The 14,079-nt window shown below is 40.0% G+C and overlaps 2 protein-coding genes across 6 annotated transcripts in view; both read left to right on the top strand.

Moving 5' to 3' along the window:
* The first annotated feature begins 483 nt into the window (after nt 1–483).
* dnal1 (dynein, axonemal, light chain 1) lies at nt 484–3,517 on the top strand. Of its 2 annotated transcripts, XM_004074193.4 has the most exons (8): nt 484–605; nt 1,019–1,057; nt 1,155–1,264; nt 1,520–1,575; nt 1,671–1,726; nt 1,845–1,971; nt 2,102–2,242; nt 3,219–3,517. In XM_004074193.4, the coding sequence occupies exons 1-8, from the start codon at nt 603–605 to the stop codon at nt 3,245–3,247; spliced, it is 561 nt and encodes a 186-aa protein (XP_004074241.1). In that variant the 5' UTR covers nt 484–602; the 3' UTR covers nt 3,248–3,517. The 2 variants fall into 2 exon arrangements, with proteins under 2 accessions (XP_004074241.1, XP_078811421.1); XM_078955295.1 differs by lacking the exon at nt 1,019–1,057 and having other exon boundaries at nt 568–605.
* Nucleotides 3,518–5,785: 2,268 nt separating this feature from the next.
* Nucleotides 5,786–14,079, top strand: part of LOC101157957 (uncharacterized) — a 33,259-nt gene continuing 24,965 nt past the window's right edge. The window contains exons 1-2 of one of the 4 annotated variants that reach the window (XM_023960137.2): nt 5,850–5,925; nt 5,995–6,065. In XM_023960137.2, coding sequence (XP_023815905.1) covers nt 6,042–6,065 — 24 coding nt within the window. In that variant the 5' untranslated portion in view covers nt 5,850–5,925; nt 5,995–6,041. Of the gene's footprint in view, nt 5,926–5,994; nt 6,066–6,445; nt 6,465–14,079 lie in introns of those variants that run through there. The other 3 variants (XM_078955293.1, XM_023960135.2, XM_078955294.1) reach the window with 3 other exon arrangements.

Below are 14,079 nucleotides of genomic sequence, written 5' to 3'. Positions count from 1 at the left end.
TATTCATGGAAGTGCCAACCCTTTGAAAATTGATCATGGAGGAGAAATTCCGGTTTGTGCCCGGACGGAATAATATAACGCCAAGTCTTCCCTAAAGGTTTCCCGATAACAATGTTTTTAAATGTCTTGTGAGAAAATTAATCCTGCTCTGGAAAAGCCTCCTGGGAATAAGAGAAAAGCTTAACACTCTCTAAAAAAAACTTACGCTAAGAAAGTTTCTATACTTTTTATTGGGATCCTTTAAGAAAGTAAAAACATTACACTGTCTTTCTTCTGGGTTATGATTTTTGTTTTTGTTTTTTTTTCAAACCAAGGACAACCAACACTAACCAAAATAATATAAACTGGGCTTAAGCATCATACTGATCAAAGCCCATTCAAAGTTACAATTTACACACAAATGAATATAATGCATATATAGATAGATATCGATGGATATTGTTGCGCCCCCCCCCCCTTTTTTTTTTTTGTTTAGGGGGTGGGGTCTATTTTCACAAAATTCTATTTGGTTAAATGCGTAGCTCAAGACGTTTGTTGCACTGCGCAGGCGCAGCAAATTGCGATGGGTGCCATAGCAACCGAAGCCAACATCCGTCGTAGACATGGTCAGTTTGTTTGCTTCCGTTCGTTCATGGTTTCCATTTGTTTGTGTGGTGGCTGCTTTTACCACATTAAGTAATACACTGCATCCTCCTATTTGAGAGTTTTCCCCCCTAATGCTTCATCAAAAATGTGTTTAGATTTGAGATTATTTATGTTTGCAGCCGAGCTGATTACTAGCTAACGTCAACATCCTAGCGTTAGCGAAAGGTCTGGAAATCAAAATCGGGGATTCTGTTGTTTTTTTAACGTGTCTGCATGTTTATTTTAAACAAAACACAATATGAAAGCATTTTTATAAATAAATAAATGTAAGGATGTACCACTTTGAAAGAGGAAACGCTGAGCTTTGAGGCATTTTCCTTTTGAAACCAACACAATCAATGCAGCTTGTCTAATAGAACTGTAATTTTACTAGGCTGGAGCCACCACAGTAAAAAACGCCCTGGCCAAATGGGTGAGAGTCAAACACACAGCTCTGACACTAAAACAACTTTAAATATACAAGGTCCCAACAACTGAATGCATCTTGGTTTGTTTTTATTTTCTTGTAGGAGATGGACTCAAAACAGAAGGCAAGTGAAGCTACAGAGATCAAGCTGTTTGGACAGATTCCTCCCATTGAAAAGTTGGATGATTCTCTCTCAACTCTCATCAACTGCGAGTGAGTCATGGCATCAAACTATGGCTTTTTTTCTGGACTGGACTGTTAAAAGCAACATTTTACACATTTAATACGGAATCTTGGATCCATTTTGTTAAAAAATAGTTCAAAATATGTAGTTTGTGTGGCACATCCATGAGCGACTATGCTGAAATAGATTTAAAAAAAACACTTCAAGAATGAATCAAATAAAAGGTTTGCATGGAAACAAGCTGATGGTTTAACACTGTATGTGTCTGACTTTATCCACAACAGGAAGTTGTCTCTATCAACAAATAGGATTGAGAAAATAACTAACCTCGGTGGTCTCAGTAAGTCAGTGTTTGTAAAGCATCACAAAGTGATGGTGACAAGCTCAATTGTGTTATTTGTGTTGCTGTAACTTTTTCATTTGATGTCGTTCCAGAAAACTTGAAGATTTTGTCATTGAGCAGAAATAACATCAAGACACTTGTTGGGCTGGTAAATTACTTAAAAAGTTTCAATTTAGTTTTTTTTTCATCAACATTTTAAGTTTAACTCAATTTGCAGTTTGAATGGACCTTGTTTTTCATCAGATCTGTATTTTTCGTATTTTCAGGAGCCACTTCAAGACACTTTAGAGGAGCTGTGGATTTCCTACAATTTGATAGAAAGACTTAGAGGAATTCAATCCTTCAAGAAACTAAAGGTCCTCTACATGTCCAACAATTTGGTGAATGACTGGGGTACGACACATTCATCAACAAGTTGGCAATAACATTTTTTGTACAGTTTAGACCATGTTTAACGTGGATGCATTGTTGTTTTACATGGAATTTGTTGGTAATATAATTTCTTTTATTTTGGAATTTGCAGACGAATTTATGAGACTAGCCGATCTTCCGTTGCTGGCAGACCTGGCTTTTGTGGGAAATCCTCTCCAGGAGAAGTGTGCTCCGCAGTATAATTGGATACAGGAAGTCTCTAAAAGGCTTCCTCATCTAAAAAAAGTGGATGGTAAGACTGTTTTGGCTGTATTTTGTATTTAAACAATCACTCAGGATTTAAAGTATATGTTTTCATGAGCTGCTGCACTGCAGTTATAAGAATGTATATGAGAGGGAAAATATATAAGAAACATTGAGTTTTTTTATTTACAAAAAATAGCTAAATGAATTCAATTTGCACAATTACAAAGTAAAAGGGCTCTACAACGCATAAGTGAAAATACGTAATAGCAGACATAGGCAAAGACAGAAATCACTCTGACTTTATGAAAAACAAACTAAACGGACTTGAAGACATGACACATCAAGTCCTGTTCACTGTCACACACAAAAGTGAGTGAAATTTGTTGCAGAGAAATTTGCTCTCTGCATTTGACCGATCCCCTGGGGAAGCAGTGAGTTGCAAACAGAGTGAAAACCACCCAATTAAATCCATAATTTTCTGAGCATCAAGGAGGGAGGCATCAGGTCTCATTTGAAGAGTCTTTGGTTTTGATTGGTTTCAAACGTTTGACAGGTTCCTATGACTTCCTTTCAAAATAAAAGACACAGAGTTCATTTTACTGTCAATGTTTAAAAAGTTTCATATTCCTGCATCACCTGGAGGGTATTCCTCCAAAAGTGTTTGGAAAAGTGTCTGTCACGTTATCACAAGATTCTGTTCTTTGAGATAAATGGACTTTAAGCGGATTTTAATAAGCAATGGATGTTGACCTTTGCATTTGCTCACACAGCATCTAGTTATTCAACTTTTTTGCAACATCTCTGATATGGCACAAAATACCACAAATGAGCTCTTTGCAGTCTGAACTAAAGAAGCTACTTGGATGAGCAGCATATTTTATATCAGCCTTTAGATTCCAGTTGCAATCCAGAGAGAGAAGATATAGAGTCAAGTGATTTTTACAAACATCTAGATTTTCCAATTCTGTTGGGTTTTAACAGTAACAAATATTTTCTATCTATGATTGTTTTTTGTTTTTCAGGAGCACACATCGTGAAAAATGAAGATTAAGAAGAGGAAAAACACGTACATTTGTAATTGTCGTTTTTTTTACATTTAGCATTACTGGAGAAGTAAAAAATGTTAATGATCTTTATTTAAGGGAAGAGGTATGTCAAGCATTTAAACTATACCACTATAGTTTAAATTCATTTAAATGTACTACTTATGCTCCAATTTTTGTGTCTCTGCATTTTCAAGCAGAAGCCGCAGCACAAACAAGCACAGCAAACTTCTCTCACGCTGTATTTTGTTGAATTAAATTCTTTTTTAATTATTGCAGTTGAGACTACCATTTGTGGTATGAATATATTAGAAATAATTTAAAATATCCACTCCCCTTCAAAGAAACACAAAATAAAACAGACGTTTACCCCCTTGGAGTGACACTGATGACAGAGATATAAAAAAAAAACATGCACCAGCCTTGATAGGTGCCCCGCCCCCGCCCCCAACCGATGAAAAAATGTTAGCCGATCCCCCGCCCCCTGTTAGATGAATTTTAAAAAAATAAACCTGCCCCTCTTGTCAAATTTTGACAGGTGCTGCACTTGGGTTTTGAAGAAAAAAAACACAAACGCGTTGACAAAAGCTTTCATATCCAATTTTAAAGAAAGTCAGATTCCTGAAAAATTTCAAACGGACACAAGCAAGGAATTTTTTTTCACAAGTTTTCAAGTCTTTTAAGAAAGCACAGAATCATGCATCGCAGTAGTGGGTTTAAAGGTTGTCATCTGGACTTGGTTTTTAAAGTTGAAGATGTTTCACCTCTTATCCAAAAGGCTTTGGCAATCATGCATTTTGCAACAGCCAGCAATGTAAAAGCCTCTGTGATTCCAAGATTTAACTAAACGTTAAAAAATAGGATGTGGAGATTCTTTACCGCCAACAACACAAGGCGTTCTGCGGAGGTCATACAGGATTTGGTAGAGGGTTACAATAAAGGTTTTCACAAAAGCATAAAAATGGCCCTGATGGGACTTCTGAAAATGCACTTCAAATGTTTCGGAATCTCTATGGCGCTTTCCCCAATCAACACAAAAAAGCAAAGATAAAATTTAAAAAAGGAGATTCTGTTAGATTTTTAAAATTGAGAAGAAAGTTTGATAAAAGGTACGACCAGACTTTAACAGGCTAGGTGTTCACGGTGGTGGTGGTGGTGGTGGGGGGGGGGGGGGGTACAAACATCAAGATTATGACTGTGATCCTATAGAAGGTTCTTTTTACGAAGCAGAGATGCAGAAGGTCAAACTGAGAAAAGACCAAACTTATCAAGGAGGGAAAATTATAGGGAGACGCATGGTGAACGGTGAAAAGCAGATTCTGGTAAAATGGAACAAGTGACCCAAAAAATTCAACAGCTGGATCAAGGCCTCAGAATAAAAAAAAAAAAAACTGAAATCATCAAAGCGACTCTCACCCAACCTTATTTTTCACCAAGAGCGGGTGTTGGAAAAATGTATATAAGTTATCTCATATTTGCTTTTATACATTACCTAGCTATATAGGTAGTATAATCATGCATGTAGAAGTGTGTATGTCCAAGTTCTGTTTCACAGGAAGGTGAAACTCTTGGGAGGAGACCGACTTTATTAGCGTCTTCCCAGCATCAGCGTGAAGGCTACGTGTTTTCTGTGTCAAGACCGGAATCGAGGGCCTCTCTGTGTCAGTTATCCGTGAGATAAGACTTTGCAGATCCAAAGAGGATGTGGGACTGTGAAAAGACGTACATGTTGCAATTAATGTTTTCTGAAAGCGCTGCATCTGTGTTTCATCTGTTTCCCCTCCTTAGAGCTCAACACATGTTTAAATTAGGGAATACCCAACAGCGGGTTTGGTAAAGAAGGCTTCAAGCCAGTTTAAATGTTTATAAGGATAACAAGAGCTCTAGCTGTCATGTAGATTTACATCTACGACATCTACGACTGTTGGCGTGGAGTAAGCCTGCCCCTGCTTCCATCATCCTTCTGTTTACCCGCTATCCTGCCAGCTACAGTCCCTCACAATCCCAACCTAACATTAGCTGTGCAACAAAAATGGCGGGCAATAATGGAGATATCCAGCCATATATGGTAGTTGGACCCAGATGCTAGCTTGGATGAGGACAACAAGAGGTTATTGAATCTATTGGTCTACAATGGAGGCATCTGAATGGAGCGGAGCAGGGAGCTTGTGGCTCCCCAATTGCAGCCTCTTTGTCACCACTACAAACTTTTTCCAAGAGTATTTTTTTCGTCTACTCCTGGTTCACCACGATTTGAATAAAGAAATTGTCAGAAACACAGTTTTAACCTGACTTTTCTTGATATATATATGTCCTACATCAGGAGAAAAATGGTAGAAGAGGAAGTTAAATGCATCTAAACAGAATGTTCATTGGAGTGGTTCATTAAACAATTTTTCCTTTAAAGTTTAAATACAAAATTTGAATATAAAACTCTCCAGCATTCAATTTGCTTATTGAATTGTGAAATCCCATGTTTCAAGACAAAGAAATAGTGCGGATTTTAAAGTATCAATCCGCAGTGACCACTTTTTTTCACAGAACTTTATTGAACACAACACCAAGACCACAGTGACCACGTGCTGACAATATACCAATCATGACATCAGAAAGAGGAGGAGTCGCGTGGCATGGAGAGGTTAAAAGGAGTCAAATGGCGGCAAAGTCAGGAGGGAGTTGGAGCGAGGTAAGGAACAAGACACGGATTTTCCCTTCCACTGTTTGAGTGTAAAGGAGTTTCCTTCCTTCTCCTAAGCTCCCATTTAACAGATTTCTTTCTTGGTGCCAATTCAAAGTTTCGTTATGGAGTACAACTTTTTCTGTCAGGTGAGACTTTTTTTATTTGTTTTTTTTCGCCGCCTTAATCATTAATGATTTGTGTAATCGGTTTCACTTTCTCAGCTCTGCGCTCGTTCGGCATTATTTGTTGACGCCTTACGAGAATATCGTGGTAATCAAAATCTCTAGTTTCGGTTTCAGTGAAATGAGGCGTGAATAAGAATATTTTATTGAACCCATGGTAGGTGTTGGTGCTGCTCTTCCTTCTCTTATTTTTTATTTTTTTTGAAGGAAGTGGAACGGTCCGTAAACATTGTAACGGTTTGACTTAAGCGGTAAATTGAAAGCCGTTAAGGAGAATTTTAAATTAAGATAGTGCTACTTCAGGTTACTTTAAATTAAATTTCACTTATTTCTGTACAAGAGTCAAGACAGAGAAACTAACAGGTAAAAGTGTATCAAACAGGAATGCTGTTGGTCTTTATCAACACTTTATAAATGTATCAACTCAGTATTTTTTTATTTTATATAACAAAAAGCTTTTTTTAAATTTCTTTCTTAAAGTTCAATTAAAAAAAACTGTTATGTTGTAGCGTCAGGTTTGCATAAAATTGGTCTTTAAAAAAAAAAGCCAATTCTACCGTTTGAGTTTATTTCCTGTGGAGTGGATGTAAACATCACTACTATGTCCTGAGAAGAGACTCAGCTTGAGTCTGGGATGCAGATAGACGGGGAATGTGGCAATGATTTACCCTTTGCTTTTCTAAGCACCAGTGGTTCCATTCACAGCTTTAATGCCAATAACAAATGAATTGTTTTTGTTCTTCTCTTTGGCATACTCGCAACACACGGAACAACTTATAGCATGGCAACAAAATCGTGTGTAGGGCATTTGCAACAACGTCAACATCACCATTGCTGACCGAACTTGCGGTTTGCCACATCTGCAAGGCTGTCTGGCTCCTGTTAAGCCAGCATTTTCCTCTACCCCAATAGCCTAAACAAAAACACTATCTGTTAATTCACATGGAAGTGGCATGCTTTTGAGTATGGATGCAAAGGGGCCTGAAAGAAAATGATACTATGTTGCATGCAGAGAGGAAGCCACTACATGATTTAATTAAAACGGAAGATAACCCCCCCCCCCCCCCCCCCGTCCTTTATTGTTTCTAATCAGAGTATTTGCATAGTGTCAATGGAAGTGTTTTGTCTTTTAAACCCCCTTGCTTGCTTTAAACCCCCTCCACATTAGGAGAGTGCCATCTATAATCTAAACCAGCTAAAGATAATGAAAAAATAAATAAATGAAATTGCATACAATTCATAAATGGTATGAGCCTTTTTTTAGGCTACGTTCACACTGCAGGCTGAAACGACCCAATTCCGAATTTTTTGCCCCTAAGCGGCCCAATTCCGATCTTTTCATGACAGTCTGAATGACACAGATCCGATCTTTTCAATTGCGACCCAGGCCCCGTGGGTTTGCCGTCCTGATTCCGAATTGTAGCCGATCTTTTCAATTGCGACCGCCGTCTGACCGGCCAGGCGACTTGATTCCGAACTGTACGTCATCGACACGCAACAAACGTCATCATTTTGCGTTGAAGTAGGCGGGAACGAGAACGTAAACATTAACCATGGTGGACGATGCTGCTGAGACCAGTCAGTGGAAGGGAAGCGAGATCCCCGATTGGATTAATATTTGGGCTGATCGCTCTTTTCAGGCCAAACTCCAGGGCTCTTATTGCAACTGGGCGGTTTTTGAAAAAAATTCCAGATAAATGGCAGAGCGTGGTGTTGAACCTTTCCCGCGATGACTTTTTTTTTCTTTCTCCCCTTTGACCGTGCTCAGAAGCGCAGGGGACCCGAGGCGATCCTCCTCCTCCTCCCTGTTCTGATCCTTAGATTCTCCAGAACGGGTTAATAAAGAGTCCATAGCATTTATTTTGGGGGAAACCTTCTTTTATTACCGTCCTCCGTAACACACAACATGAATGCGCGCCCACACTGCCCCCCCTTATTCTCTATCGCGGCACGCGCTTGCACACACACACACATGCGGGCGCGCGGCCCCAGCACATACACATTCCTCTTCCACTACAGTGGGTACAGACGATCCCGACTCCAATGCCTTCTTAAAATGAGAAGATTGTAATTGTGCTGCTCCTTTGTGAAAATAAATTTAATATTACAAAAAGAGCTCCGCTTTTGACAACACTGTTGTTGACATCCATTGTTAACGTTGGCTCCGCAAACGAGTGACGTCGTTCACCGTTGAGTATTCTTCTGGCTTCTGCGCATGCTGGTCTCGTTTGGGTCACGGTCACACTGGAGATCACAAAAGTTCGGATTTACTTGGAAATTTGAACGGTCTAGCAAACAATTCGGATTTTTTCAAAAAATCCGAATTGAGCATTAAGCCCTGCAGTGTGAACGTAGCCTTAGTGTCATCTAATTGTGAAATCAAATTAATCAGGCTGAGAAAACCACAGATTTACTAGAGAAATCCTGCCTCCACCGAAAATTTTATTATGAAATCGTAATAGGTTTCGGATTGTTGCAATTATGTAATTGACAGTAAAGATGCAAGCAGCTATACTTTTGAGGTAAACCTGGAACTTATTTTCCCTGCTTATTAGCGCAAATTTCTAATCAGCCAATCACATGGCAGCAACTCGATGCATTTACACATGTAGACATGGTCAAGACAATCTGCTGCAGTTCAGAGCATCAGAATGGAAAAGAAAGGTGATTGAAGTGACTTTGAACGTGACATGGTTGTTGGTGCCAGACGGGCTGGTTTGAGTATTTCAGAATCTGCTGATTTACTGGGATTTTCACCCACAACCATCTCTAGGGCTTAACGAGACTGGTCCAAAAAAGAGAGTATCTGGTGAGCGGTAGTTCTGTGGGCGGAAATGCCTTCTTGATACCAAAGGTCAGAGGAGAATGACCCGACTGTTTCCGTCTGATAGTAAGGCAAACGTAACTCTAATAGCCACTGGTTACAAACGAGGTCTTTAGAAGAGCATCTCGTAACGCACAACACTCTCAACCTTAAGGCAAATGGGCTACAGCAGCAGAAGACCACACCGGGTGATTCTGTTTGGGTGATTCTAAAAGTACTCCTGAAGTGTGTGCGTGTGTCTCTGTAGCCCTGAGATAGAATGGGGAACTATCCATGTTGTACCCTGCCTTCACCCAACAGTGGCTGGCAAAGACTCCTCCAACCTTGGGACCTCAAAAGGAATTCAGCAGGTTGAAAGTGGATCGATCGGCTTATTGTACTGGATCAAGAATTCTGTGGGAAGTTTTTTTTTTTTTGCAGAGTTTCCAGAACTTGTAAAGGTTGTGCACGTACCTGTGTTGTTTACTGTTGCAATGTTGATTGGATCTTGATCTATGATATGCTTATTGAGGGAATTCCTTGAGGATGTGCCTGGTATTTTCACACCGGCCTCAGCAACGCACATTCAAGCAACAACTTCTAATGAAAAGTCTGAGTAATTGTGCGTGTTGGGCTTTCGAGTTCAAAACGCTCATGTTCATGTGCAGCTACACAGCTTTTAAGTCTAAGGGCACTATGTACAAAATGCATGGCCATTGAACGTGCAGTGAAAGTTAAACTAGCGTTCTTTTCAATTCATGGAAGTGTCAACTGTTTGAAAAGTGATCATGAAGAAGAAATTATTTTATGCACGGCCGAATTTATGACACCAACTTTGTCAAATATCGGAATAGAGTTGTAAAAGAAAAAGCTTGGAGCAAGATTTGGAGTTTGGGCATTTTATACCAAGCCTATTCCAACTGTGCTAGTATTACATGTGCTAGTATCTGGTAGCTGCGGTGCAGTGTGAACACCGTATTCTAAAAGCGCATTCTTGAATCTGTGTCACAAGCCGGGTGTGTGCATGGGATTATAGATTGCATGCTGGGAAATGGTAGTGTTTGTTTTTGTGAAGAATTCTGCCATGTTCTTTGCGAAGTATGATGAGCTGTCCCTGGCCTTGTAACTTCTTGCTCTGTGGATTTAACTCCTGTGCAATTCCAACAAGAAAAGCGAGCTTTATGTGCGATTCTGGATCATGTTGCAAAGGAACATCCACCATATCTTTTTTCCATATAAGCTGTCACTTCTGCTTTTCCCTCAAAAAGCCTCTGAAATTAACTATCCCTGTTGAGCCAGTGTACTTGTATGGAGACTCCTTTTCCATTTAATAAAAAAAAAAAAGTAGAGCTTGGTGCTTTTCTTTTTATTAACAAGTGTCACCAGTACTAAGCAGAAATTTGCAACTTCAATTGTCAAATGTAAGAATATTTAATAAGTCAGGTATGCATCCATACAGTTTGTAAAGACACACCAGCAACCACTTATCTCATGGGTCGTTGGTTAATCCAGCACAGGGGCCTGAAATGTAGCTGGCACACTGCCAAGATTTGTCGCCATGTGAGTGCAGTAGTTGCTGGCTACTTTTTGATGACGCACAAACATTTCAGACCCCCAAAAGAAATGCTTATATAAACTTGTCAGATTGTTAAGAGCCATGTGTTCTGTACTGAAGAATATCTTGACATGTTTATGGTGTCCTATGGCTGAACCGTAGAAGGGATGTCTTACTGGAGTAAGACTAGCTAAGGAATCTCTTTTCCTGAAAACATGTTTCCAACATAGGATAAGTGTATGTGCAGGATGAGCCTGCGAGAAGGGGACCGGCCCTCTCTGCTCACACGCTAACCTTTGCTCCTAAAGGCCCGTACACACCGGGACGAATATTCGCCAGCGTTTTTTCGCCACGTTTTTTGTGTTCACACCCAGGCGATTTTCGCTGACGATGAGCCGAGCGAACATGCAATTTCATTCCCTGACATTAGATGGCGCTTAATGTAAAACAAATACTCCTGTACACAAGGTGGTGCTGCGCAACTTTACACTTCTTAAAGTCGCTTTTCACTCGGATGAAGAGAGCAAGTATTTATGCGCTTGTCAGAATCATACAAAGAAAACATGAATATTTCAAGCACCAGTAGCTCAAACTGGTGCTTGGTTCGGGGATATTTTAGAATGTCCGTCATTATTTCTTCGCGGCTGTGTAGACGCTACTTGGCGTCTATCTTCTTCGCTGGTATGTGTGCTCAGCAAGGCAGTTTTGTATTTGAGCGCCCCCCAAGTTGTTTCACTGTAACTTCAGAAGCTCCAGACACTTGTGCAAAAGCGGCATTTTCATTGGTCGAATAGATTTCGACGCAACGCGTCCAAATAAAAACGAACCCGAGGCCTTTTTTTTTTTTTTTTTTTTGACGCGTGGCGTTTTTTCGCGTCGGTGTGCACACTCTCATTGGTGCCCTTTGTTTAGTCACGAGGCGTTAAACGTCGGAGAAAATCGTGCGCGAAACTCGTCCCGGTGTGTACGGGCCTTAAGAATATAAAAGACGGGGATGTCATATTCTTGATGGTCTGCTACGGGTTGCGTACGAACGCCCAGCCGGAGTTTCCTCCAAGCCACTCTATCGGGACTGTTGGCTCTCCAGTCCGTGTGTCACGGTAGGGGGAGATGAATTTTTTTAACTGCATAGCTTAAACTCCTGTGTTAATATGTATGATTGTATTTATCGGGGAATAAAATGCAAATTTATTCTTGCAAGCATTCTGAGTCATTTCTTTCTGCTGAAGATGGGAGGGTTGTTGGACACTGATGCTATGCTATGCAATGCTAATGAGCTGTTTCATGTGTTGCCAGTTTGCGACCATAAACCATTTTAATGTCATACACACTGGACTTAAAGACGTGTTGGATAAATGCATTATGTAAGGGTTAATGGCCGAAGTGTGCGTTATTACTTTTTAACGCACACTATATATCTATCTATCTCGCCGAATCTTGACTGCAGCGCTGGTGCGACGCAGACTATTTGCTACGTGGTGCGGCGCGGACAAATGGTCCGCTTTTTGTGAGAAAAGCGATCCAAATTAAAAATAAATAAAAATTAAAGACTAAAAACTGGTTAATATCTATTGCTTTTGTAAGTGACCATGGTATAAGCGGGTTAAAGGCCTTCGAAGTGTGCGTTATTACTTTTTAACACACTTCGCGTCGGACGGTTCAGGCTTCCACGGCGTGCTGACATTAGAGGATCAAATGGAAAAATCTGTCTGCTGCAGAAGATGCAAACATGGACGACTCAGTCTGTTTTTCTAGTTTGAGGGTTTGTGTGGACCAAACCAGAGGAGCTCCGGTCGTCCACATTTTGAAGTCCCCCGTTGAAACACTCCTCATTCTCTGAGTTCTTCTCTGCTCTGCAGCTAACACAGCTCTGCTGTCTGTGCTCACAGATCCAGTCTGACATCACACTGTGCCGGCTCGCAGGAGGCGAACTGGCGGCCAGACAGACAGACAGAGAATGTGGAAAGCGGACCAAGTCTGCTCGGGCCCCCTGAACCTTTATATTTTTCTATTTTCAATGAGACAATAATTATAAATCAGGTGCTCTGATTTCATTTTTCCCTCTCGGGGAAAATGTTGAATCTTTCGTGCGACGTTTCTGACCGTGGTCGGAAAACACAGCGGAGATCCGGGGTTTGATTGATTTGGGCTTCACTTCGCCGTTTGGACGCGGGTTGATAAAAGAACCAGTCTCTATACTTTGGAGGAAAACTTTTTTTTTTATTACTTTTCCGGCGAACTGAGCAGCACACCCTTAACTTGCTGCGCACTCTGATTTACACGTAATTAATTTAAGACGTAGTTCACTGCAGGAGCTGAAGCAGAGTGGGATGATCTCGAACATGGAAACATTATGTGGAACTACTCTAAATAAATAAACCTGATCTCTTAACATTCTCCCTGTGCATTTTGCATCCATGAATTCTAAGTGAGATAAACACAGCCACAGCTCCATGTGGCTATCCAGCTAAAAACATTAGCTGGTAGCTTCTCCCACACGCGGGATGGTGTGTTCATGGATCTCCAGTTCATAGAAGCAGAGTGGAACTCCAACAGCCACCCAGCCTAACTTGGGCCACTACTGTATGTTCACGAGAAGATGAAAACCGCCGATCCGACCACAAAATTACCCGAATTATGCACACTCGCCCAAAGCCACTTTTATCCGCAAATTTTAGAACCAAAACAGCCCAATTTCTGGTCACACTGTGGATGTGTTGAGGTGCATACTTCCCCTACTGTTGAGGAGTGGGCATTGCGCCGTCACATTCACTGAAGCATCTTTGATTGATGTAGTTAGGGTGCTCCTGCTTATGTCTGATTAAAGGAGTAGCCAATCACAAGTGTCTCCGCCTTGTCTGGTTTGATTGACAGACTCGTTCTGCTGAAAGCTTTTCATGAAATAAGTCATTCTGAAAAGCCGCAACATGAAATACAAACAAAGCTACTTTGGAAAATATTCATTTTGAAATCTGAGGTTCTGAAAAAAGACGTAGAATTATAAGAATATTCCACATGATTAGAATTAAAATTTTAAAATGCTGTTTTAAAATAATGAACAGGTTTGAAATATATTGAATATTCAATTCAATATATTGAATTGAATACTATAATGGCTAATTTAAAATCTGTGTGCAGGTTTTTCACCATTTCTTTATCTTTTTATATATTTGAGAGATTTATTGGTTGGTTGTGTATTTGCATGAGGTCATATTTATTTAATTAAATATTTATGTATTTAATTATGAACAGTATAGGACTCCATACGTATTATCCTCAAATATTACTCACACATCACCCTTGGGTTCAATTCGACCCCAGGGATATTTGCCTTCAGAAAACGATATACATGGAATAGTTATTTATTTTTGTCAGGCACATTGTTTATTTGTTGAATACATAAATATCCCCTTGATAATGAAACCTGTTCTCTTGTGCCACCATCAGGCCAAACTTTTAAATTAGAATTAATGCATCTTGAAAAGTTTTCATACAACTCTCAAATTAACTGACATTAATGACCACACGAGTTTGTACTTTATTGGTTTTGGTGACTATACCACCATCAGGTAAAACTTTCAGTTTTAGAGTTGACGGATCTTGAAAGAGTTTCATCCAAA

Source organism: Oryzias latipes, chromosome 11 (assembly GCF_053564925.1).
Source record: "Oryzias latipes strain Hd-rR chromosome 11, Olatipes_Hd-rR_3.1".
NCBI classification, from domain to species: Eukaryota; Metazoa; Chordata; class Actinopteri; order Beloniformes; family Adrianichthyidae; genus Oryzias; species Oryzias latipes.
This window is presented reverse-complemented; position numbering and strand designations above follow the sequence as displayed.

Excerpts from the sequence above, each read along its gene's own strand:
- dnal1 (XM_004074193.4), top strand. Across the intron at positions 1,972-2,101 it reads CAATTTGGTGAATGACTGGG|ACGAATTTATGAGACTAGCC; the intron begins GTACGACACATT and ends TGGAATTTGCAG. Across the intron at positions 2,243-3,218 it reads TCATCTAAAAAAAGTGGATG|GAGCACACATCGTGAAAAAT; the intron begins GTAAGACTGTTT and ends TTTGTTTTTCAG.